The sequence below is a fragment of the Thermobia domestica genome, chromosome 3 (assembly GCF_964235325.1).
Source record: "Thermobia domestica chromosome 3, izTheDome1.hap1.1, whole genome shotgun sequence".
NCBI lineage: Eukaryota > Metazoa > Arthropoda > Insecta > Zygentoma > Lepismatidae > Thermobia > Thermobia domestica.
In genome coordinates this window covers 123,675,220-123,701,657 of record NC_137456.1, presented here as the reverse complement: position 1 = coordinate 123,701,657, position 26,438 = coordinate 123,675,220, and the positions used below count along the sequence as shown (strand labels likewise).

The 26,438-nt window shown below is 35.4% G+C and overlaps 1 protein-coding gene across 1 annotated transcript in view; it reads right to left on the bottom strand.

Annotated features, from left to right (window-relative positions):
• The window catches only part of LOC145680698 (stimulator of interferon genes protein 5-like), a 103,751-nt gene that overhangs the window by 22,155 nt on the left and 55,158 nt on the right, over window positions 1-26,438 (bottom strand). Inside the window, exons 3-5 of the mRNA XM_081751613.1 lie at window positions 10,941-11,092; window positions 4,796-4,979; window positions 3,817-3,930 (exon numbers count right to left, since the gene is read on the bottom strand). Coding sequence (XP_081607739.1) covers window positions 3,817-3,930; window positions 4,796-4,979; window positions 10,941-11,092 — 450 coding nt within the window. The remainder of the gene's footprint in view (window positions 1-3,816; window positions 3,931-4,795; window positions 4,980-10,940; window positions 11,093-26,438) is intronic.

Below are 26,438 nucleotides of genomic sequence, written 5' to 3'. Positions count from 1 at the left end.
TCTGCAGTATCTCCGCCCAACTCTGAAACATGGCGGCGGCTCGGTGATGCTGTGGGCCGCCATATCATGGTTTTCATTGGGTCCTGTGGTCACACTTAGCGGACGAATCACCGCCAACGATTATGTCGCAATTTTAGGAGACCACTTGCATCCTATGGTCCGGATGTTGTTCCCGGACAATGACGCAATCTTCCAGGATGATAATGCACCCATTCACACAGCTGGCGTTGTTGCAGCGTGGTTTGAGGAACATCGGGATGAAGTTCAACACCTCCTCTGGCCCGCCCAATTCCCAGATCTCAACATAATTGAACATATGTGGTCCGTCTTGGAAACACGACTCCGGCGACGATTTCCACCTCCATCCTCTCCCACAGAACTGGCCGATGCCCTGCACGAGGAATGGTGTAAAATTCCACTTGCTACCATTCACGACCTCTATGCCTCCATCCCACGTCGCATCAAGGCTGTTCTGAAGGCGAAAGGTGGCCCGACACCATATTAATCTGGTAAGTTGCAATTTCGTTCAGGTGTTTCCATTTTTCTGATCACCATCTGTATATAATGGATGCAATAGTTGTCAAGGTTCTGGCCACATTGACAGTGTGAAGTTATGATAGTCTGTGTGTGCTCGCTGTAATGTGAATTAGAAATTATTAATAAATACGTTCTTGTGTAATACACTTAAGCGTATTAATTAATGATCATAGCAAACGATACATGGCGCAGTCAGTCATCTTTTAACAGTAAGACTGTCATTTAGCCAAAATGCAGTCAGCGAAAGTCCCGAAGGAACTTTGTCTTACCGGTAATTTGTGTGAGAATTGGAGAAAATTCAAACAAAATTTTGATATTTATATGACTGCAAGCGGCCAAGATTTAAGGTCCAGTGCCACCTAAGTTGCAATATTACTGAATGTAATTGGTGAAGAAGCTGTGGAAATTTATAATACTTTTGAAATAAGTGAAGAAGACAAAACGAAGTACGAAGTAGTTGTTCGAACTTTCGAAACTTACTTCAATCCCTAGAAAAACGTGGTCATAGAACGTTATGTTTTTAACTCCCGAGTGCAAGATGAAGGAGAACTGTTTGATCATTCGTTAATGGTTTAAAGAAACTGGTTAAGACGTGAGAATTTGGTGACCAAACAGACAGTGTAATAAGAGATCGTATTGTGTTAGGAATACGTGATAAGGTATTACAGGATTGCGTGCAGGAAAACTGTCACTAGATAAGGCTATTGAAATGGGACGTGCAGCGGAATTGAGCAAACAACAAGCGGATACCATACAAAACAAACAAGTTAGTGAAGTGCGAAGATAAAGTGCAAGTGAGAAAAAATCAGCTCCGCCAGGAAAAGCGTGGACAACAGGAGAGGACAAAAATAAGAGCAAAGTGCAAGGAACCCGCGTTTTCACAATAATAAGTATAAGTGTAAGAAGTGCAACACAGTACATAAGAAAGCGCAGTGCTCAGCGTTCGGTAAACAGTGCAGAAACTGTCAACAGTTTAATCATTTTGCAGTGGAGTGCAAGGCTAAACAAGTCCAGTGCATACAGGAAGAAGTAGTGGAAGCGAAGGATGCAAGTGATGTCCTATATTTATCAGAAGTGTCAATATTTCACATTGTAATGTCAACGAGGCAAGAATGGGAAGAAACCATTCAGGTGGAAGATGAACAGATCACATTTAACTTGGACACAGGTGCATATGCCAATGTGCTTCCAATAAGAGAATTTAAACGCGTAAATCAATAATTTAAGGTTTGGCCTACCAAAATGTTAGAAGTTCATTGAAGCAACTAAATTAGACCCTGTGTTAAGTAGAATTTTGGATCTGTATTACAAGGGTTGGCCAGATGATAAGAAGCAATTAGATGGCAGTGTAAAATGTTACTGTGGGATTACGCTTCGACACTGATTGACACTTCACAAATATTAAATAAATATAAATTACATATAAAAGAAGTTAAAAGATACCATTTTCAGGTTACGATTTCATTATTTTTCTCAAACGGTCCACTTCTGTTTGCATTATTTTTTATGTTATATAATAAATACTGGTTCTTATAAACACTATCCATTTTTTTTCTCGAACTAGCTGCTTCTCAGTGGCTGGCCAGTTAGCAAAATTACTACCTACACTTAGATCATGAGGTAGCCATTTTGAAGGATATCGAAACAATAATTTCCAGTATGTTTTCAGTATTTTCAGTATCGATACAAATTTCCAATAGATTGCCAGTACTTTAAGTATTTCCAATACAAGTAGACACCCAACTTATTGTTAATTTGGTACGTAAGTCATAATAAAACTATAGTGTTTATAGAGAAGTTATTCGCGTGATTCTTGGGCTAATTTTGCAGTGTCTTTCAAAAGTGTTCTCAGGTGCACTCTCCAATATTTCAAGATGTGTTTCTACATTATATTGATAATTAGATAAAACAACCGATTTTTAACACACCATGATATAGAAAGAGTGAAAAATGCACGATTGGATCGGGACTCGAACCCAGGATCTTCGGTGTACCGTGTCGATGCGTTAATTATTACGCTACCCACTATCCAGTCCGTGCCATGAACAGCCACACTCTCCCTCACTTTTAAAGTCAGTATTCTTTAACAATGTATTTATATTTTGTGACTTTCGGTGTTCCCTCCGTACGAGAAGAGACAGGTAAATGATTAAAATGCAGGGAGTTCGGAGCATGATACCGCGTTAAAAATAATATAATAAAAAATAATAAAAACTGTACATTACATGGTTTTAAATTGTTTTCAAAATTAATGGTTTTTAGTTCAGCTTCCAGTGTTTATGGGTGTATACCCAGTTTAATAGTCTAGAATAATAACTGACTTAGCTACATGACTTGTGAGATTTCTGCTTAAATGTCTGTACTTTGTTCCTAGAGCTGTGGACATTTTGTGGTTTTCAGATGCAGGAATCGAATCTTATACACACACACACGAGACGACAGCTATATACTTTAAAATATTTATCCTTTCTCAGTTACAGCAGAGTATGTCGTAAGTTTGTAACACTTTGCGATACTCTTACACAGTCCCTTATGCCTGTTGACTGATTGAGTTCTAACGTTCCGTCTTAGCACGAGAATCAGAACTTCAACTAACGTGGTGTAAGAATCATATGCTTTTGTACCAAAACCAAGAACAAGAACACTAACAATTAGCCATACAAGAGTTTGCCTCTACATGTATTCAACACTACATTGAAATAAAATCCAATGGTTAGCGCATGGCAGGGCTTTGTCTTATCAAACACCAGTGGGATCAGCGATACTTCTTTGGAAATAGTATCCCACTAACCGCCTGATGTAACTGTTTACTTTATTCTTATTACACATACTGAAGTAGTTTTACTTTTTCTGACGATCTTCTTCAGTCAGAAAAAAAAATTATCGAAGTTAGAATTCTGAAGAATCTCAGGATGGCTCAGTTAACAATGATCCTCAGAAACAACCTGAAGCTCGCAATTGTAAGGTTGATGGACAAAAGGAACATGCCAGTTATATGGTATTCTGTCCACAAGCAAACTCAAATCTTGTAACGAGCGGCCATGCGACTCAATGTGCTAACGATACACCGTCCAACAAAAAGCATCTGCCTCACCATAGTCTTTTATACATTTTAACGCCAGCGAATTTAGTTTAAATATTATTGGATTCAATACGAGAAGCAAATAAACTAACCTGTGCTATCAATATAGATCAGGCACTCGTTACATAGATTACAAAACTACTGGAACATACTAGCATATTTATTAAAGGAAAAGATCCAAAATACACTATCCTTACCGTCATACTGAAGAAGCACACACAAATCTCTGCAGCGGCGGTCACCTTCAATAATCCTACCGAGAATGTGATATAAATCGTCAGCTATCAATTTCTTGTGATGGGCTGGAAACACTATAAAATAAAATAAAAAACAGCTTTATTGTTTTATAACTAGTTAACTATTTTACACTGAAATATCTTAATTAATCTAATTAGCTTTCTCGGTATTCCAAGTTCTGTAAGAACGTTGTATAATGTTTCTCTTCTAACCGAATCGTAGGCCTTTCTAAAGTCAATAAATAGTTAATGTATCGGGGAATTGTTTTCCCACTTTTTTTCGAGTATTGGCGAATGGTAAATATTTCGTCGATAGTTGCTACATAGTCTTGTAGCAATTCAAATGTTATGTCTAAGAACCATACGGTTATCAAGGACGCGAGTAACTTGAATCAGCTTTTGAGGATGTAGCATTCTTTGATGTTAAGATGGTGAGAACAATTTTCACATATGGAAAGCGCATAAAATGTCCTCTTTATATTTCGTCAATGTAAATGTATGGGAATGATAATAAATATATATCTTCATAATATCGAAACTGCAACAAGCATCACCCACTTGTAGGCAGTATAGAATCCAGATATATCTCGATGGAAGGTATTCTCCTTTAAATGTATAGTAGAGATGGTAGATATATAAAGGTACACAGATCCAATCCGTAACCAATAATATCTCAAGAAAAACCTCTCCTCCTAGGTGAAATAACAAAATGCCAACATCTATACTTGTACTGTATATGCAAGTCCATTCAAATTAATTCCACAAAGAGCTTCACTACACTAAGACAAATAAGTTATAAACCATAGAATACAATATTCATACTACCAATAAAGTGATCAATATATACATAGATAAGAATACCATCAATATAAAGTACATGCATTACAATCTCAAACTATAAATACATCGAATATCTTTAACTTATATATTAGGAACTTACATGCACTTCCTTCTGATCGCTCGAAAGTGTTGTAGACAGACATGATGGGAGTGGCACCTTCCACTACTGCATATACGGGTTTTGACCCAAGGATACTGCCTCTGTTTGGAAACAGTTTATAAACAGTGGATTTGTAAGTGCGTTCCTTCACACCAGCTCGGTTTCGTACTTCTACTTCAAGAGGCTGAAAAGTGCACAAAGACAAAGAAAGAAGTTATATATGGTAGAAAATTGAATACTGCTACTACGACTCACTACTAGCAATTCTATAATTTTCTAGATGCAAATATCTTTCAGTGACTACTAAATCAAAAAGTTTCCTTTGAAAATGGGTAAGCTGTACATTAAAATCAAGTTTCAACTAAGAACGTACACTAAAAAATCTTGATATACTGATTAATCTTGCATTACCCCTGACTCAATCAAATAATATAGCCGTGACTTAAGGACGATGCCTAAATTTAATCAATTATTAAGTTAGTTCTCATTTCTAGTTTTGGTCGATTTATCCCATGTGTTTTTATCACAGCACTTACATTTCTTATTTTATAACCGAAATTGACAGTTTTGCACCAATTCTATTATTAAAACATATCACTTAAACTGTTTTCCTGTTTTGGTAATTGACACAGGTTTCAAATAGATGAGTATTTCTAGCCAAAACTAACCTAACAATGAGCATGTTTAAAAGAGAACCTGAACATTCACCTTTCTTAGAAATTTTCCATTCGCACTCATAGGTGACATATTTTGATGCGTAGATTTGCAAGACAGATTTCAAAGGAATAAAGAATGCAGAAAAACCACGTTCATTAATCGCCTCTCTACCTTTGCTGTCTGATTAATTTCGTCACAAGACCGTGAAACCACGTAGACACGGGTATGTGCTACTTATATTCTGTAAGATGTCCAATTTTATATAAGCTGCATATTTCTTTTTGAACCAAGATAGACCACGCAAAGATGTTATACTGTACAGTATATACTTTTGCTATATTTCTTCCACACACAGAATAAGTGATACGAGTAAACAGCTTCTGGAGAAGTAAGAGTGGTTCAAATTTTCCGATTTTCTTTTCTTTTCTTTTTTTAATTTCCAATAATTTTTAAATGCGACCGAATAAGTTTGCAAAAACAAAAAAGGAAAGCAATTCGCTTTTTAGAAGTTTATTTCGTTTAAAATGTATTTTTCAGTAAATTACTAATATCTATAAATAGATATATAGACATAGTTTGCACACAAGCAAAACTAATTCTTTCCTTAAAGATCACTCAAGATCTTAGAGTGCAACACTTTCCAACAGAAGATCTTCTTGTGCCTCTTGATGACAATGCTAATACCAAATGACTAACCTTTATAACGGGGTTGACATTAACAGTTCGCTAGTGAATACTAATGCCTTTTTAACAGTTTATTTCAGCTAGTAAATGTTGGTTTAGTTTGTAATTCCACAATATTAATAATTTGCTTAAAAATATATATTTTACAGAGAAATGAACTTAAAATAAGTGGCTATCCTATATGGTTAACACAAGAAAATATTTCACTGATACTACAGGATGTTCCAAAAGTTACTTAACCAAGTTACAATTTTTTGAATTGTAAGTGATGAACATATTAGTCTCTACTGGTTTTTAGCCTTTATTTACAGTATGTTCACAGTTTGAATAATAAAAACTAGCTTCTGTGTAGACCTCAGAGTGAAAGTAAAGAAGTCAAAGTTTACAAAACGATAAAAACTATGCGTAACGTACAAGTGTGGATTTGTCTTCAGTAATTTTCATTTGGGATGAAAAAGTTTACGGTTATCTAATCATATTGAAAAAGGCAGGATACATTTTCACTCACACACAATTGATTGTTTATTTCTTTATTACCTACAAAATACGACTTTTCGAAATTACGAGGTCCGCTGCAATACTTTCGTGTTTGAGGGGACACAATAGATGAACAATGAAGTACTGTGACGGAAAACAAAACAAAACAAAAAAAAAAAAAAAGAAAAAGAAAAAGTAGCTATTTATCGTAAAAGAAACTAATGTACCTATACTTGGCAACCCTGCTATAGACGGTTGATCCATATTTATGGAAACGAAATCTCTAGCTTTACACTACGCCGTGAAGCATATTTCATCAGCGATTGTGTTCTATATGACAACCCTGACTAAGACACCGATGTTTCCATCAGAGGAAGCTTTTCTTGAGATTTGTCCGATCATGTTTGTCCCACTCCTACAGGCACATTTTCTATTAATCAGATACTTTATGTGGACAATGTTTCGCAACTGCTTTTCCTACACACCCAAATGCGCAGAAGTCCATCTATGCAGCAGACGATATCCGAATAATATATACTGTAGCCAAAATGCCATTCCATATACCATAAGGGACTTGTATGGAATAGTTGTTCGAGTTGTGTGGATGAACCTTTTGTCTTCCTAAATGTACAACTTTGATACCAAACATACTACGGAGAGAAGACATACTGTTGATAGTATGCTGCATTTACTTTGACATTTGATGCAACTTTGTGCTGTGGAAGCTTGCTTTTACAACAGAAGCCTGCCTTGACCATGAAGCTGCCGAGAAAACTTTCGCGGGATGTACGAATTAATTTTCCCGGTGCTTGATGTCCTGGGAATGGTAGTTAACAGCACGAATGTGCTTCGAAGTTGGCAGGATATCCAAGTCTGATCTAAGACTGAAACATTTTACCGTATGCCACCCGATAAATACAGGTCATAAAGCCATTTGCAGTATATCTTGTTTGTATGTTTTGTTTACTGTGACACTGAACACGTGAATTATGCTTTATATTAAACTGTAAATCCTAGCTAATGATCCTTTGAATAGTTATTTTTGGTCTCACAATATTGGGAGTGACTCTTTATTAAGGTGAATTCTTCCTGTTGTCCATTTGTCGGACAACATCCGCTAAACGTTTCGGCTTACGGTATTTTTTTCTTGCCATTGTAGAACATACGGTATTTTTTCTTGCCATTAAAGAACAAACTACTTGTTTTGGTGGTATTTGCTTACTACGTTTTATAACATTGGTGATGCTCTTCTTATACATGAACACCTCGGACAACATTGTTTAATTATTGCACTATCCTGTATAGGAAAGGTCTGTGCTAGCTTGATGCACTACCTTTCTGCACATCACACAGCGTTCTCAGAATTATTCAAATTCGTTTTAATAAATAAGGACCGGCCTTCTGTAAGATTATCAATTATTTTACAATATGTGTTGAAACTGTCTCCAGCTTCATTCAAACAAAATTGTCAAATTTTATCGTGTTCCTTGAAATCCTATGAAGAGCTGCATTCCTAATGTTCTCTATTGTCGTAACGATACTTCTTTCCAGTTCCTTCAAAATTATTGGGCTATTCTTATACCCTGACCTTTTCAAATACTCCCAATCATATTCGGAGATTTCAGTTCGGAGAAGATAACATTTCATACTGTGAAATGACAAAAAAGGATTTTCTTCATATGTTTACTATTTCACGAGACATGTTGCACGCTGCCTTTATCCTGTTGCAATCAATTATCCTGCATGGCCACTTTCAATAGAGTAATAAATTTTGTCGTCAAAGTGATACTGAAAAAGACCTAACGATAGGCATCGCGAAATTACGCATCACACTTATTTTCTGCAAACTCAAGCTGGTGTTGCGTAGCAGATGAAGATTATAACTGAAACAATATCGTGAACTTTTCTGTGAACGCCAGATTTGAGTAAACTTAATTGTAATGAAACTTTACACGGATAGACTTTCCAGGAATAATAACCAGATTGCTATTTGATATTTTGTTATCATTTTGGGAGGGAAAGAGTTGTTTTATTATTATTTTTATCACTCATTGATCCCGTATCACCAAACTCATTCACCACACAGGAGATTATTATTAGGCACCTTCGTATTTGGAAGTCTTATTTCAAACTTCACTTTCACTGTTTCCTACCAAAAAATTCACACACAAATTTCAATAATAAATACTCTTTTTATTACAAATACAGAGTATCTCATGGTGCCTAAGCTACACACAAAAAAAAAAAAAAAAAAAAAAAAATCATATCACACGAACAATATGAATTCTTTCTGCTGTCACTGTTCTTTCTCCTGGTGAATTTTACGAAACAAGTGACAGTTGTACAATGTTGCTATATTAAGTTTTTTTTAACGAATTTTTACTGTCTTTCTTTTCTACGGCCTAAATATCACTGATAGCCATGATGGTTGTTTTTCAGTGTTATCAGCGAATCTCGTAATTTCGGAGAACATGAATTTCAGGGATGGTCCTTAATAAGGCCATAATGGTCAACTTTTCAAGTGGAAATGTATCATTCTTTTTCTCAATTATTAAACAGCCACCAACTTTACTTATTCCTATAAGTGATAATAGTTGCTATAGGATATACAAGGTGGCCCAAAAGTAGGTACATAGTCCCGTACTGATCAGCTCATGGGATTTTATATCATTTACTTATTGAGACTCACACAGGTATTGACTTAGTTTCTTCATTATTTGTTCTTAATCCCTTTTCACTTATGCCTTAAACTCGGAATAGACCGAAGCAAATAAATTCATTATCTTAATAAATTAAAATGTCATGTACTTGATCAATGCAGGATTGTATACCTACTTTTGGGCCACTCTGTATAATGAATAACTTAAGTATAAAAGATCTTATCTTGTAGCCGGAGAATTAAAAAAAAAATCAAATTGTTTCAATATTTACTGTCATCTTTATGAAAGACTTTCATTCGCTGCTGAACTCGAAACGTATGGGTAGTTAATAACTTTCCTGTGGAACTCTTCTAAGAGGAAACATAAATAAAATCCTCAGTTTTCAAACTGTGACAAACTTGGCTTCACTTTTAAGAAGCAGGGACTGTGTTTTTCAAAAAGAAGAGTAATTCGGCACAATTTCAGAAGTGAAAATTGCATGTACATTTTCCTTTCACATACAGTAGGAACCTCCCCTACACAGCGAATACAAATTATTTATAAAAATATCAACGAACACTGAAAACATTTGGTACAATTTTTAAGGAGTTTAATTTACCAAAACTCCTTGATATATTTACCACGTTTGTCCGTCCGTCCGGGAGGAAAATTTGAAGAGCTATTTAATGAATTATCACCAAATTTGGTCAGGATGTAGACGGTCAAAAATTACGAATCGTTTTCGTTGATTGAGGAGATATTCAAACCGAAAGTAATAAAAATCAATCATTTCTGTTTTTATGTTAGTCACTATAGGGCGAAAGCGCTAAAAAAAAAAAAAAAAAATAGATTCTTTTCAATTAATTAAGTATTCCAAGAACATATTCCATCTCTATTCCAATCTCCCTATATAAACCGGAAGTGGTAGAAAATCAACCATTTACGGTATTAATGGTAATCGTTATAGAGTAAAACGCTAATAGCTAGCAGAGCTCTTCGTGGCTAAGCGGTTAGCGTACGCGCCTTTGGCGTGGGAGACCTGGGTTTGATTCCCTACAAGAGCTCATGTGGCTCGGATTCCATGTTAAAGTCCACGTCTCATATAGCCTCGGTGCTCAATGGGACGTTAAACTCAAAAATCAATCAAAAAATCATCAGCTAATAGATAGCGAGAAGCGATTTTCTGTAATCAATTAAGCATCCCAAGAGTGTGTTGCATCTCCACTCTACCCTCTCTACTGAAACGGGAAGTGGTAGAAATCTACTATTTCCAGCTTCAATATGAACTGATAGAATATAACACTATACAAACCAAACTCCTTCACGTGGTGTATACCTGAGACTGCTAGTTGTTAATTTCCCGGACACAATGTACGATCTTTAATATTTGAGTTATTTAATTAACCCTATTGAAAATTATCCAAGGCCGTTCATGCTTCTGTAATGCACAACTTATCTCACTTTGAATTTTTGTTTCATCTTGACATCTTTCCTTTCACACTGAATGTCTATGCATAAACACGTATCCGCGATAAGGGTTTCAAAAATATATATATACACAGAAGGTTAATAATCACTGAAAACCCGTATGTTCATCACTTACGTTTTCAAAGTTAAAGTTAACTAACTTTTGAGACATCCTACAGAAGGGCATACCAACTAAAATTACCGTTGAAACTGTTAAATACCTGCACTGCCTCCATTTTCTCTTCCTCTCTGAAAACTGGCGGGATGAAGCAAGACTTAGGGAAAAGGATAAACATTTTCTTCACTGGAAATTCCACACGGGTGTTCTCTGTAGAATGCATATCACTAAAATCGTTTAATCTTTCTTCAAAACCTGAATAAATAAATACAGAAATAAATATACAGTAATACTAATAAAACCAACTAATTTGAAATAACAAAAATTCTTAACGTAGTGTGCTATTAAAATCGGCTTTCAATACTAAAAGCTACTTTTGATACAGATTATTACAAATTGCTTTTGTTAACACAGTTATGTCGAAGATTGAACCAAATTTCATGATTATCTGTATTACGATTGACGGATCTTGCATGGTAATGCTACTGTAATGATTGATATACTCTAATTCTTTTATTTATTCATTTTAAATCTCGTTTCTTCTGCTAAAATTGCAACAGAAAATCACGTTATATATATCACGCGAAGGAACGTTATAGAATTTTCAAAACCGGATATCATTTATTATATAACTTGTGATTAGTGTAGATGATGTTAAATTGAATATATATATACATATATATATAATTAATGAAAAGCAAAATTGTAGTGGCCCAACATACTAGCAACCACTGTTTAGCTGAATGGAAGATACAATTTCTACTGCTCCACTAAAGTGAACCTATACAGTTGTTATGTCAGCACCATTGTGAACCTGCACAGTTGTTGCATCAGCACCATTGTGAACCTGCACAGTTGCTATGTCAGTACCATTTCGTATTGTATGTTGATATTTAAGTTTATTTTCTTTAATTTAGTTTCATGTTTTGTTTCAGTATTAATCCAGTTTAAAGCAATGAACTTGTAATTTGTTTTCTAGTTATAACAGTGTTTTCAAGCATAAGTTACATGTGCATAAATTCTGCACCTGAATACGAAAAAGATAAAGCAAGTTAAAATTAAATAACATACACTAAATGGTTTTTAAAATGTATAAAGTTTGAATAAATAAATAAAAAAAAAGTTCTGCAAGGTAGAGTGTTGATGGTGTCTGGTACTGTCACAGGGAACAACGTGTTTCATTAAAAAAAAAAAAAAAAAAATGAAGGTTATTTTATATACCTTGGATGAAACATTTGTTTAAAGTGCAGTGAATGCATAGTTTTACATACGGTGGACCAATATTATAACTGATAATAAAAGCACCTCAAGTGCATGGTTTTTAGTATTAAGATAAAACAAATAGGTTTAGGCGTTGAGTTCGTTAGATGATACTCCAATCGAGTTAACTGTGTGTTGTTTTATATTTACAATAATATAATTGCCTCTTAGATTTAAGACAAACTTTCCAAGTCAATTGCATGATATCGATATTATATAAGTTTGCATGTAGTTAGATAAGTTTTATTGTAGTAGTGGGAAGATGGATGAGGAAAATGATTTGTCTTCAATAGACACTTCCGATTCTCAAACGTCAACTAATATGGCGGATCCCAATGAGGCCAATATGTTAAAAGTTGGAAATGTAGTTAACACAACCACAAGTACAAATTTACCGGTATTATCTCACAAGGAGAATATGTCCTCAGACAAATCTACTCTTACAAATAAAAATAAAACGAATTACAAAAATAAAAATACGAACTTTACACAAATAGAAAGGAATAAATATAAGACTTCGCATTTAGCTCCATACTATGTATTCATACAATCCCAAACGGAAGAATTGGGAAAAAAACATATAATGTCCATTAGCCGTAGGCTATTTTTAGCAGAGATCCCAGGCATAGAAACCATAGAGGGTATACGTAGAAACTTACTTAAAGTTAAATTTTGATCTGGTGAGGAAGCAAACAATTTCTTAGATCATAATATATTAATACAATATAAATGGGAAGCTTTTATACCAAATAATCTGATATATACTACGGGGGTAGTAAGAGATATTGATACTGACATTACAATGGACCAGTTATTAACTGACATTCAATGTGACGACCCAGTAACTTCTGCTAGACGAATATACAGTAAAGATCAGAATGGCGATCATCAACCCACTAAAACAGTTATAATTACATTTGACTCACAACAGTTGCCAGTAGATATCAAATTGTACTTTATACGCAGAAAAGTAGATACATATATACCATCAATTAGGCAATGCAATTACAAATACGGCCAACTAAAAAGAAATTGGCGATTAAATAAAACTTTATGCAAAAATTGTGGTGCTACTCATCAGCATGAAACATGTACAAATCCTAGTAAGGTATTAATTGAGGCCAACAACATAAGGCAGATAGTAATGACTGTCCTGAAAAACTACGACAGAGGAAGATTGTAGATTTAATGGCAATTAACAAAATTTCATTTAATGAAGCCAATAAGCTAGTTAATAAAATTCAAGATAAGTCTAATACAATGCAAACATATTTTCAGGGAGACTTTTCCAATAATCTGGAAACAAAAGATTATTCCAAGCTTATGAAACCAGACACAACTTTAACTTATGCCAGTAGGTTATATGATACATTCTCTATTCCAGGTTCAAATAATAATATAAATATTATAGAGTCACCCCCAGAAAAGAAAAGACGAAACATTACAGATCTATCAAAACTAAATTCCTTTCCTTTTCGGAATCAATTTTACAATGGTAAGGATTCTAGAATTCAACAAACTAAAAATAGTTGTTCACAAGTAGAGGATTTTAACCAAAATGAAATAAAAACATTCAGTACAAATGAAGAAAACCGAATAATTAAGAAGAAAACCAATAGGTATATGATAAACTATAATCAGGATTCATTTCCAAAAACTACTAATATTAAGGACAGCCAAAAAATGTATCAAGAAGCTAGCAGAGCTATTCCTTCAACTTCTTTTAGAAATACATCAAAAGCAGAAAATTTTGATAACATAATTAATACTAATATTAATAAGAAATATTAAGAAGCAATTAGAAAATGTCTATTGAATTTCTTTGATGGTCCCCTAGCAAATAAATTTGATACACATCTAGAAAATTTATGAACATCAATATACACATCTCTTTAATTGACTTAACATGGAATATAATTAACTTAGCAGATTTAAAATAATTCAGTGGAATTGTCAAAGTGCAAGGGGCAAAATTCACCATATTCATCACTTAATTCAAACTTTTCATCCTGATATTCTTTTACTTCAGGAAGCTTGGTGCAATCCCAAATTCCATCTTCAAATTAAACATTACACGGTTATTAACCAGTACAGATCAGACAATTATGGAAGCATTGCTATTTGTATAAAAAAAATAATTACTCTTATACCACATTCCTTACCAAATATTACTAATTTTCCTAACATTCAAATTCTAGGTATTATAATAAATAATATAAAATTACTAAATATATATATTCCACCTAAGACTCATATAGATGATAATTTTTGGGATTATCTATTAAACAATAACTTAAATATAGATTATACAGGGGGCGACCTGAACATTCATCATACTATATGGGGTTCAAATCGAACCGATAATGCTGGAAAATTATTTCTATCAAAATTAGTAGAATCCCAATATCTCTACTTAAATAATGGAGCCCCTACCAGAATGTCTTCTACAGACTTAAGTGTCCCAGACTTAACGTTATCAAAACTTAATTATTATATTGGCACAGAATGGTGGATGTACTTCAACCATGCGATAGTCATCATCTACCCATTATATTCACAACTCATTTTTTTCCAACTGAAGACATTAATAATTATGCAACAAAATTAGGATTTAAGTCGAAACTACAAAAAATCCATTCAAAAATAAATTGGACTGATTATCATCATATTCTGGATGGGAAAATTTCCAATTTATCATCTGAATATTTAGGTCAACATCCTTCACATATATTTAAATTCATTAAATCAACTGTTTCTATCATTAAGAAAATTGTAGCAATCACACCTGCACATTCATATAAGCAAAAAGAAAAAAATCGAACATAAACCCATATGGTGGAATCAAACCTGCCAACAAAATATAGATATGGTACAAAAAGCTTACCATATTTTCATTAATAATAAAACCAGAGACAAATTCTTACATTATTGTGCACAAAAAGCCAAATCAAAATAATAATAATAATAATAATAATAATAATAATAATAATAATAATAATAATAATAATAATAATAATAATAATAATAATAATAATAATAATAATACAAAGTATCAGAACACAGAGTTGGGAAGATTTCTGTAATCAACTTTCTGATAGGTTTCTGTTGCATCAAATCTCGAATTTCTGGAAAAAATACACAAAAAAATATGTCGAGTACGAGTACTCCTCTATACCTTTGCCAATTACATTGGATAGATGATTTCCATCAAAACTTATTACCACCTTTTGTTAACAACTCAAGACTTTTATTACAGAAACAACTACTCTATAATCAAAATCCTGTTTTAGATAAAAACTTGACGATGAAAGAATTAGAACTTGTACTTAAAAATATCACAAAAACTACTTCACCTGGGTTAGATGGTCTTATACCTATATACTCTCACTTTAAAAATTTAACAGAAAAAGGTCTCAAATTATTATTAAAATATTATAACAATATTTGGAACACCAGCGTCATACCCTTAGAATGGAAAAAAGTATTAATCATCCTGATTCCAAAAACAAAACAGTCAATTGGTAAAGTAGATAGTTATCGTCCGATTTCATTACTTTCTTGTGCATATAAGATTTTCGAGGGGCTTATACTTAATCGTCTGAATTGGTATTTAGAATATAATCAAATTCTGCATAATAATATAACTGGGTTTCGCAAACATACTTCAACCTATGATGCATTGGCCCCAGTAATTCTAGATATTCATCATGCATTCATGATAGAAAAGCGTGTTCGGTCTCACCCTCCCCCAGCATCCCTTAAGGAACTGGAGCATGTTTTGGAAGAACAATGGTACAAAATTCCATACACCACAATTCAAGAGCTGTAAACGTCCATTCCAAACTGTTCTAGACGCAAAAGGAGGCCCCACACCATACTAGGTATGATTTTCACACTTTTGCAAACGTTTTAGAGTTTTTTTGTCCACCTCCTGTGTGTGTCAAATTTGATTTCGTGTCATGTCTGCAAATACGGTTTATTTCAGCAATATAATCCATGCTACATATGTATTGTGGTGAAATTATTACACCGATAACGTAATTTCAATTAAGTAATCTTACGAATTCATATTCTGAAATTCTGAATATTCCTAATTCGTTAATATATGCCTTTGATAAAACTTTTGTGTAAAATTTTGTTCATCTGATAAACTGTATTTTCGATTCTGATGACTCGTACATTACTTCTAAAGCTCATATCTCGGTCGTTCACCATCTAACGGACTCAAGATAAGCTTTTTTCCGGAGAGCAGTCCGGTGGCGATTTATGGGCCGTGTTTGATGTTCCTAGTTCCAGCAATTTTGGATAGAGGGCGTCGAACAGAAAAAAATCACAGTTGCGCAACAACTACTACCTCCAGTCTGATATAATGTCACACGTCTGTCAAAGATAAGGATGTTTCGGGGCTGCAGACCTGGACATCGGAGCCTGCGCTTGCGTAACCGGCATTACGGGCAGTAGGGTAGGACAGTGATGACTACCACAGCCAGGATTTTGGTATCCTTAATTTGGAACTAAGAATTTGGAAGGAGTCCGTCGAGAAGTTACAACACTTGTACGCTCTGAAGAAATACTAACAAGTAAATGCCGCTTAAATTAAAATAAGTTTATTTGTTATGAAATAGATATACATGTTTAAAGGGGAAGACTGTATTCAGAGGAATAGCTAACTGTAGAAGATTTTGAGAAAAAAGAGAAGCGTTATGTTCTAAAAGTAAGGACAATGTGGACCGTGAATTAGTGTACACATGTTGTAATATTAGATGTACACTCATGTCCAAAATTATTGTCGCATATCTATAACTGTCTTCTTGTAAGAATATAATTTGATCGTGATTTTGCAGGATACTTTTAATACTGATACTATGTGTAGAATCGGGAAATGTGTATTTGTGGTAAATTTCATAGGAAAAGAATTATAAATACGAAAATTATAATGAGTAAAATGAAATGTTGTTAAATGGACAAGAACATTTTATTTTCGTTTTATTGTTCTTATTTACTGCTCTTTTGACATGAAATTTGCCACATACATGTCTTTGCCGATTATACACATACGAACATTATGAGAAATATCGGGCGAAATCGTTATCAAATTATATTCCTACAACAACATATCTATAGACATGCGACAATAATTTTGGACATGAGTGTACATGTTGTTGACAAACGAATAATATCGGCAATTAAGCGGGTTGAATTTGTTAATGATAAACTTTCTTTTATCACTCTTAAGGGTAGGTGGTGTGATATTGTTTTAAATGTAGATGCCCCAACAGAAGATAAGAATGACGATTTAAAAGACTCCAACTCCAGCGATACCATATGAAAATTCTATTAGGGGATTTCAATGCGGAGGTAGGACGAGAGAATCTTTTCAAACTGATTATAGGGAACGAAAGTCTACATAAGGAAAGTAATGACAACGGTGTTAGACTCGTGAACTTCGCAACATCCAAAAACATTATCGTGAAGAGTACAAAATTTCCACATCGCGACGTTCATAAATATACTTGGACCTCACCTGACGGAAAAACACATAAACAAATCGATCACGTTTTAGTAAATAGAAGACCATCTAGCATAATTGATGTTCGGTCGTTTAGAGAGCTGATTGTGACACTGATCACTACCTGGTAGCAGCGATAAAACGGAGATATTTAATTTAAAGAAATTAGAAGAGAGCCAGGTAAGAGAGGTATACCAAATTGAAGTTTCGAATAGATTCTTGGTTTTAGAAGATTCGGAGTGCACTAGTGTTGAGGATACTTGTATTGAAATTAGAGATAGCATTAAAATTTCAGCAAAAGAAAAATTAGGACACGCGGAAATACGTAGGAACAAACCATGGTTCTACCAGGAATGCATACACCTAGCGGAGAAGAGAAAACAGGCAAAATTACGTTAGCTAAAAAATCCGAATGAAATAACTACACAGAATTTCGTAGACATCACGCGGAAAACATCCAAAACTTTTAGAACAAAGAAACGCGATTTTTTGAAAGCTAAAATTAAGGAACTTGAAGATAATAGCAAAAATAAAACCATTCGGAACATGTATAAGGGGATTAACGAATTTAAGAAAGGATATCAACCTCGTGTCCATGGGCGGCGATTAGGGGGTCAACAGGGGGCAGTTGTTCCCCCCACTTTTTTGAATTGACGCCCTAATTTGTATAGTTTCATTTGGAAATGTAAACAGGGTGTCCACACAATTTGGAGAAAAAATCTCTGACTTTTTCCTGACTCCATGACGAAAGTTCCACATTGCCCTGACCCCTGGATAACTTAAAACTATAGAAAAAAGAAAAACCCCACCCTCCACACTCTCCATAGTTGGCCTTGTTCTCTTCTGCTTCTGTTTCTTTCTTTTTTCAATCTTCTTTCCAAAGGAATGTAAATTTACAAACATGTGCGTTAGGCCGATATTGATTAGGCCTACATATTACACAAAATGTAAAGTTACAAACGAAAGTGTGCAGTATACAGAGTACTTAAGACATGAAAAGAATTAAACATTATAATACCAATTACACAACATTATAATATTGCCTATAGTAATAAACAATCCATACATGATTTTACTGATTATTAAAACACACACACACACATTATGTAACACATACTTTTGCTGGTGAAGTTGTTAAATGCAACCCATTTAGAAATTTGTTTTCATCCTTTCTCACATAGTTTTCTTCTCATTGATCTGATTCCACTACTTGTTGTCTCCGCAGTTTAATTTACTTCTCTTCTTCCTCCAGCTCCTTTAGTTGTTGCTGAATTTTCCGTTTCTCTCTCCTCTTCTCGCTCTCTCCTCCAGCATTTATTTCTCTTTTCTTTTCCAAAATACACCTGATATTGTCTCATTGAACTTCTCACTGAATTTATCATACCTCTTGTTATTATTAATCCTGAAGATTCTCTTATTCTCATCACAGAATCATATATGATCCATTGAGCCACCAGAGATTCTTCTTGTAAGTTTTCAACAATGAGAATTTTATTTATTTAACACCACTTTCAAGAAATGCATTTCCGTGAAAGAAGATAAAACACAATTTCATAAAACTGACCATAAGTCTACGAAGTTCTTCCCATTTCCTCAGACTAAGTAAAAAACCCATCAAGTCCAATACCATCTCTGTCATTGGCTATGAATTTATTCGAATGTTCCTTAAATTATTCAGTCTGAGCTTTCACTGAGAGCTAGAGATACTATTTTTTCGCGTTCTCAGCCACTTGTCCAGATATCCTCTTGGCACCATGCAATTCTTCTAAAACAGCGTCTATCCTTTTGAGCAAATATGTCAGGAAGCACTTAGATGTGTTTCTCGCAGAAAATTAATTTCAACAACAACTCCCTCAATATCATCATTGAGAACGCCACATTTTGCATCAAGTAACAATAAAGAAATCAACCCTATTTCATACAGTAAATTCAGTAATTGAACAATGGACCTAAATCGATTTTTCCCTGACTTTCCTGACCAATCTGCCATTTGCCTGACTTCACCTGATACATTTTTACTTCCCTTGCGTTTCCCTGACTTTCACTTATTTTCCAGAATGTGGGCACCCTGGTAAAGGTTTTGTATGTATTACTGTTTCATAGAAGGAAATGGTGCCATATATTTGCCGTTGCGTTAGTACCTATTGGTTATTTGTCTTCCCGTGGAGTTAAGAGAGCTACAGGAATGCGTTTTAATTGCAATTCAAAGGAATTAATATTGCAATTGCACATTTCTTTAAATGTCATAGCATATGCTTGCAGTACTTATTACATTTCATTTTCTAGGAGTAAAAACATTCATTTAATGGCATGTGTGGAATTAAAAGGCGTAAGTTGTTCATTAATTCCCAGTTTCAATGTAACTTCTGCAAAACAAGCGTCATTAATCATTACTCTGATTAATATTATCCCTTCTATTTATTTGTTTTTCAAATTTATTAAGTAATCTCATCACACAAGTTTCCAGACAGAATTTTAAGATGTTCATATGCAAGGACTAAAATCTCCTCTTACTCTTTCGTTGTTTAAGAGTATAAAGTACTAGTACCTACCTGTATTGCTCTTATGAATTTACTTAATAAAATACAAATACGATATACGGTATTTTAAGTAAAGAAAGATACTATCCTATTAGTTATACACCCTTTATCAAACAGTGTTAGAAACAACCAGGAAATCTGTCACTGATATACAATTGTTCAGATCACGTCTCCCCCCCCCCCCTACTTTTAACGTCCAACTGCCGCCACTACTCGTGAATATATATATTAAAGAAAGCTGACGGAACGGTTCTCACTGACACAGATAGCATCTTAAATAGATAGAAAAATTTCTTTGACGAATTGCTTAACACGCCGCCAAAAACTAATGTGACGGAGAAAGGGAAATATACACCGCAGAACCATATATTCCAGAACCTAGCCAAATAGAAGTAGAAATCGCTATAAAAAATTAAAGAAACACAAATCTCCGGGTGTAGACGAAATTCCGGGTGAGTTAATTTTAGTTGGAGGCGAAAAATTGTGGAACAAGATACAGAAACTCGTTCTCCTTATCTGGAACAAGGAAGAATTGCCACAAGAGTGGAAGGAATCAATCATTGTTCCAATTCACAAGAAAGGCGACAAAACTGACTGTAATAATTATCGAGGCATTTCTCTTCTGTCAACGTCCTATAAAATCCTCTCAAACATTCTATTAGCAAGAATGATCCCATACGCAGATGAAATTATTGGAGGTTATCAGGGCGGATTTAGACAAAATCGATTAAATATCGACCAAATATTTACCATTCGACAAATTCTCGAAAAGAAGTGGGAATACAATACCCCGGTACATCAATTATTTATTGATCTTAGAAAGGCTACGACTCAGTTAGGAGAGAAGCATTGTACAAGATTTTTACAGAATTTGGAATACCAAAGAAACTATTAGATTAAGATATGTTTAAATGAATCCCAAATTAAAATCCGGGTAGGAAAATTTTTGTCCACGAGCTTTCACGTCGAAAACGGTCTGAAACAATAAGATGCGTTGTCGCCATTATTATTTAACTTTGTTCTGGAATACGCTATAAGGAAAATCAAAGATAGCAACCACGGCCTAAAGTTGAATAGATTCACCAGGTTATGGCGTATGCTGATGATGTAAATTTACTAGCAGACGATAGGAGAGCAATAGAAAGAAATGCAGAGGTCTTATTAAACGCCGGGTTCCATAGGCCATAGAGTTAGTTAGTTAGTTGTTGTAATATTAGTGTGTCAGCCGAACAGATAAATGTGTCGGAAGATGGAAAGACCATTCAATGTGATGAATGCCAAAGCTGGTTTCATTTTTCATGTGTAGGAATTTCTGATCATGAATATGATCATCTTAGTGGAGAAAATGTTAAATGGTTTTGTCCGAAATATAGAGTAACTGATGTTGCAGAAGGAAATAGCCTGAATGTAGGAGCAGAGAAAGAAACATGTGAAGAGTAAGGAAGTTGACGGTACTATGGAAAACCAGTCTGCTGTTACCGTTGCACTCGAAAATGAATTTCAAAATGAAGAATTGGATTACAAATTAATTGTAGGAGATGAGACAAGAACTAGTTATATAAATGATAATAATAAAAAGCCAAAGGAATGTCTGAAGTCGAATCAGGATAACATCCTCAACGATATCCGAGATATTAAGCACAGGGAAGAACGCACTCATCTTATTGAGAATATCGGAAAGAAGCTGGAAGATATCGTAGAGTGTCAGGAAGTTTCCGAGTCAAGATTGGAGAATCTAATACAGAAAAACGAAGAAAAAGAAAGGAGTTACTCAGAATTCTAAGAATTTGAGGAAACTAGAGGATGAAATGAAGACGAGGTTGTAAAATTTGAGAAAGAAGTGAAAGTACTCAAATGATCAGGCTTCAGTTGTAGTTCAACCTAGTGTTACAACCACTAACACAACAGCTCTTACTACAATTTCTAATACTGTGAGTACCCTTAAGCCTATTGTCAGTCCAACCTTGAGGCCAAATGTCGTAAACACCGTCCCCAGCTATCAAATGATAAATTATAGTAATGCTTCTTCGCCACCAATTAATAACGAATATACGCCGGTAGTTAATACGTCAAATTCATAGCACGAGCCGGAAAATCTGGTGTGTAAACCAATTGATAATCAAAATATTCCGGAAATAATACCTCATCTGCGTGCTTAACTAAGATCAAATATAAAGATTCACGTGATTTTCCACAATTTAATGGACAGTAATCCGGAGCTGCAAAATCATTTGTAGAGGAGTTGACACAAAATATTGAATTGTTTCAGCTACAGGAAAAAGAGAACCTAGTCATAACACAACGATGCCTAACAAAAAGCGCAGGCGCTTGGTTCAGAAGCTTATGGCAGGAATTTAATTATTACGAGGATTTTGTTAAAGTCTTTACGCGTCAGTACTTATCACTGTCTAGAACGCACCCAGAAAAGACAACACATGCGTTATAACAAGTCAAGATATAGCTTAGTTTCTGCTTTTGCGTCGGATCTCGCTGAACAATATGAGAGTATTTTGAGTACTACCGATGATGATGCCGAGCTTATGGACCTAGTTTTAAACAGTATTCCACCAGCTGATTCGAAAATCTTACGAGACACCAAGTAAGAACTTGAATCACTTAATGCTGAGATTAACAAATATAGAAGAAGTAGGTAATAATACTTTCATCACGTTTAATAGATACAGTAACAACCGAGAGAACAGAAGACCTTTCCTTCGATCTCCAAAAGTGAATTACGTCAAACGATTTCAGACTGATTCCTCAGTACAGAAGAATATTGCTTGGAATGAACTTAATGTAAAGTCGCCCCAAGTCCCATGTTAACTTCGAGTTATAGTCAGCAAGGAAATAATTGGAGATATGGTAATAGAAGAGGACCATACCGAGGAAGCTATTATGGGTTTAGGCCATGGAATAGGCCATACGGAAAGAGTAGCGCTACACAGACCTTCAGTGTGAACGAACCAAATGCTTCCTCAGGTACTGGAAATTTGGAGCAGCATTCTACCATATCGCCTACGTTAAACAACCCTAACACTCCAGTAAACAAATAGCGCAACCAATTGTAAAGGGGGAAATTGGTTGCGTCAATGAACATCTACCCTTTACTAAACAAAATACTTTTGGAATCAGCTGTAACTATGATCCAGAACCATACTTTCAGTTATACTTTGTAATTGATGAAGATACAAATAGAAATATGAACCCTGAAGATTATTGTTTTCCGTCTCCATCTGTTAGTATTGGAGGTATTCCGTTAACTTGCCTTTTCGATTCAGAAACTGAACTTAATTTATTGTCGGAAAGAGTCTAGAAACAAATAACCGATAAATTTCCTTCAGCTAAACTTAAACCGACGTATGTCTGAGAACGTTTACGGGTAAAGAAAACTTATGTCTGAGAACGTTTACGGGTAAAGAAAACTTAATGTAAAGTCGCCCCAAGTCCCATGTTAACTTAAGATAATTAATGTTAAAATTCAAAATCATCTGTTTGAGGTTCTATTGTTTGTAGTTAAAATATGATACCGGATCTATTAGTTGGTAGTCCTTTTCTTAAAAAGTTCAAACGTATAATTAATAATGGAAATCAGAAGATTATTCTTGAATATAACGTAGGCCAATCCGTAACCATTGATGTTTCTCAACCAACATTTATGCAGCTGTCATTATCTAATATGAATTCCACATACGATAGTTGTTATTTTTATATAGTTTCTGAACCATCTGTAAATGATGAGCATGTTCGAACACCGGAACCACCGGAAGAAGAATTGAAGAACTTCGTGAACAATAGAGCGGATTTAGATGAAGATACGAAGTCACGATCACTATATTTGCTGCTAAAATACCGATCCTCAGAGGATTCGAACAGAAACTTACAAGATACAATTGACTAATGAAGAACCAGTAGTTGGAAAATTGTACAGCGTTCCTCAGGCAATGAGAAAAGATTTCGAGGAGGAGATTGAAAAATGGGTGCAACATGGTACAGCGGAAGAGATATCCTCTCCTTATCGTAACCCCATGCACTGAGTGCGAAAATCTTCTGGAGGCGTTCGTCCAGTCCTTGATTTGCGGGGATTGAACAAGAAGGTGATCGCACCTAAAGTTCATATTGAACCCATTTACAAAATATTGGCTCCTCTGTCCGGTGCAAATATATTTTCATTTTTGATTGTACATCAGCATACTATGGTCCTATACCTACACCACCTTCGTCTATTTAGGCCGCCAGCATTGTATGAAAATACTTCCCATGGGTCTGCGGTCCTCTCCTGCGGTATTCCAACAAACAATGAACAAATTCTTTAATATGAACACAAGGTCATTTCTTACTGACTATTTGGACGACGTATTGTGTTTTCTTCTAGTTTGGAAGAATATTTCGCACATTTCGAAAGTGTGTTTGATATCTTTGTTCGAGCGAACTTCTTAAATTTCAGGAAGTGTAAGTTTTGCTTAAGGAAATAAATTTTCTAGAACACATCATCAGTGGTCATAAAATACAAGTTGACCCAAAGTCAAACGAGGCTATTAGAAATTTCCCAGTACCGAAGACCCGAAAACAACTAAAATCCTTTCTGGGAATACAGAAGGCTGTTTCATTCTTATGGTAGCAATTTTCAGTCGCCACTAGAGGCGCTAGTTTCCCGTCAGCATAGTGCCGCACGCAGTACGGAATAGCCAGACACTTGTGTACAATCCGTGCAGAGGAGAGACGTGTGTGATCAGAATGCTGCCGAAAATCGACCCTTTTTGGGAGGGCTACACCGTAGCACTTTCTGATATAGGCTACAGCTATAGCCGAATAAGAACACTGTGCAAGAAGAAAGGTTTCACAGTGTGATAAGGGAATTAATGCAGCCATCTATCGCAATGCAAACCCAGAGCAAACTATTGCCATGCTCGTCAAAAGGGGCAAAAGAAGCAACCGAGAAGCAACCGGTTCCACAATGCAATCAAGACGTCATTGCCAAGGTCCGTCTGTTTAGGACCCAGGAGGACCCACCCACCCAACGTGACATAGCGAGGCGTGTTGGACGGTCAACTGCAACTGTACACCGAATCATACGCGACAATTTGGGACTTAGAAGTGCTCATAAGCGGCGGGTTCATGTTCTGAAGCCAACGTCCATTGCAGAACGGCGGGGGACATTAAAAAGGCTGTATGAAGGTTACCTGGCAGGTGACAAATGGCGTTATGTGATCACCTTAGATGAAGCATGGATCTATTTGACAGGATCCCAGCAGATGCGTGCAATTTACTACCGCCGCAGTGATGGAACCGATCATGGAAAGTGGGTTTGCTCCTGCAAGGAGAGTTTTCCAAAGGGATTTATGGTAGTGACGGGTTTCTGTGTAAAAGGAAAGCTTCCGATACACCGGGTGCCATCAAATGTCAAGGTGAATGTAGCGTATTATATCGAGCATGTACTGGACCCCATCTATCGCCAACATGCACCGCCTTTGTATGGCAATAAAACTGACAGTGTTCATCCACCAGGACAAGGTCAGCATACATACTGCCAAACGAACGGTGGCCTACATGGCACGTATGGTACAGGAGACAGGTGTAAAGGCTATCCCATTTCGCGACATCCCCGTCAAGTCACCAGATGCATCTCCTATGGACTTCTGCGCTTTCGACCTCCTCAAACGGAACATCAATAAGCGTCCGCACTTGGTGGCCTTTGGAAAGTGTGCAAGGAGGAGTGGGCGAAATTGGATCAGGCAGTGCTCAATAGAGGTCTCCTTCAGTAGAAACTACGATGTCGTGCAATCGTCCTCCAACGGGGCTCTCACATCGAACATGATCGCTGGTGGAAACGGGGTTTTACGCCCTATGGCACGGATCTGTAATTCACTGCCATAAGGCTGAAACAGCCTTCTGTATTAGGTTGGAGACATCGCCATACTGAAAAATTTTCCGAATTGACAGCACCTTTATACGCCTTGCTGAAAAAGGATGTCCCTTTAAAATTCACACCTGAATTATTTGAGAAGTTTGATAAACTACCACACCTAGCAAGTGAACCACCAGCGTCAGGACAGCCAAACTTTGACCCTAATTGACATCTCTTTAGTGATGCATGTAACGAAAATTTATCACGCTCAATATCAAGACAATTCTGCTGATCCGACCATAATAGCTTAGAAATTTCTTGTCGCGAATTCTGTCCAGGAAATTGAAGCTTAAAATATATAAAACGATAATCATGCCTGTTGTTCTGTATGGTTGCGAAACATGGTCGCTAACTCGGAAGGAAGAACATATATTGAAAGTATTTGAG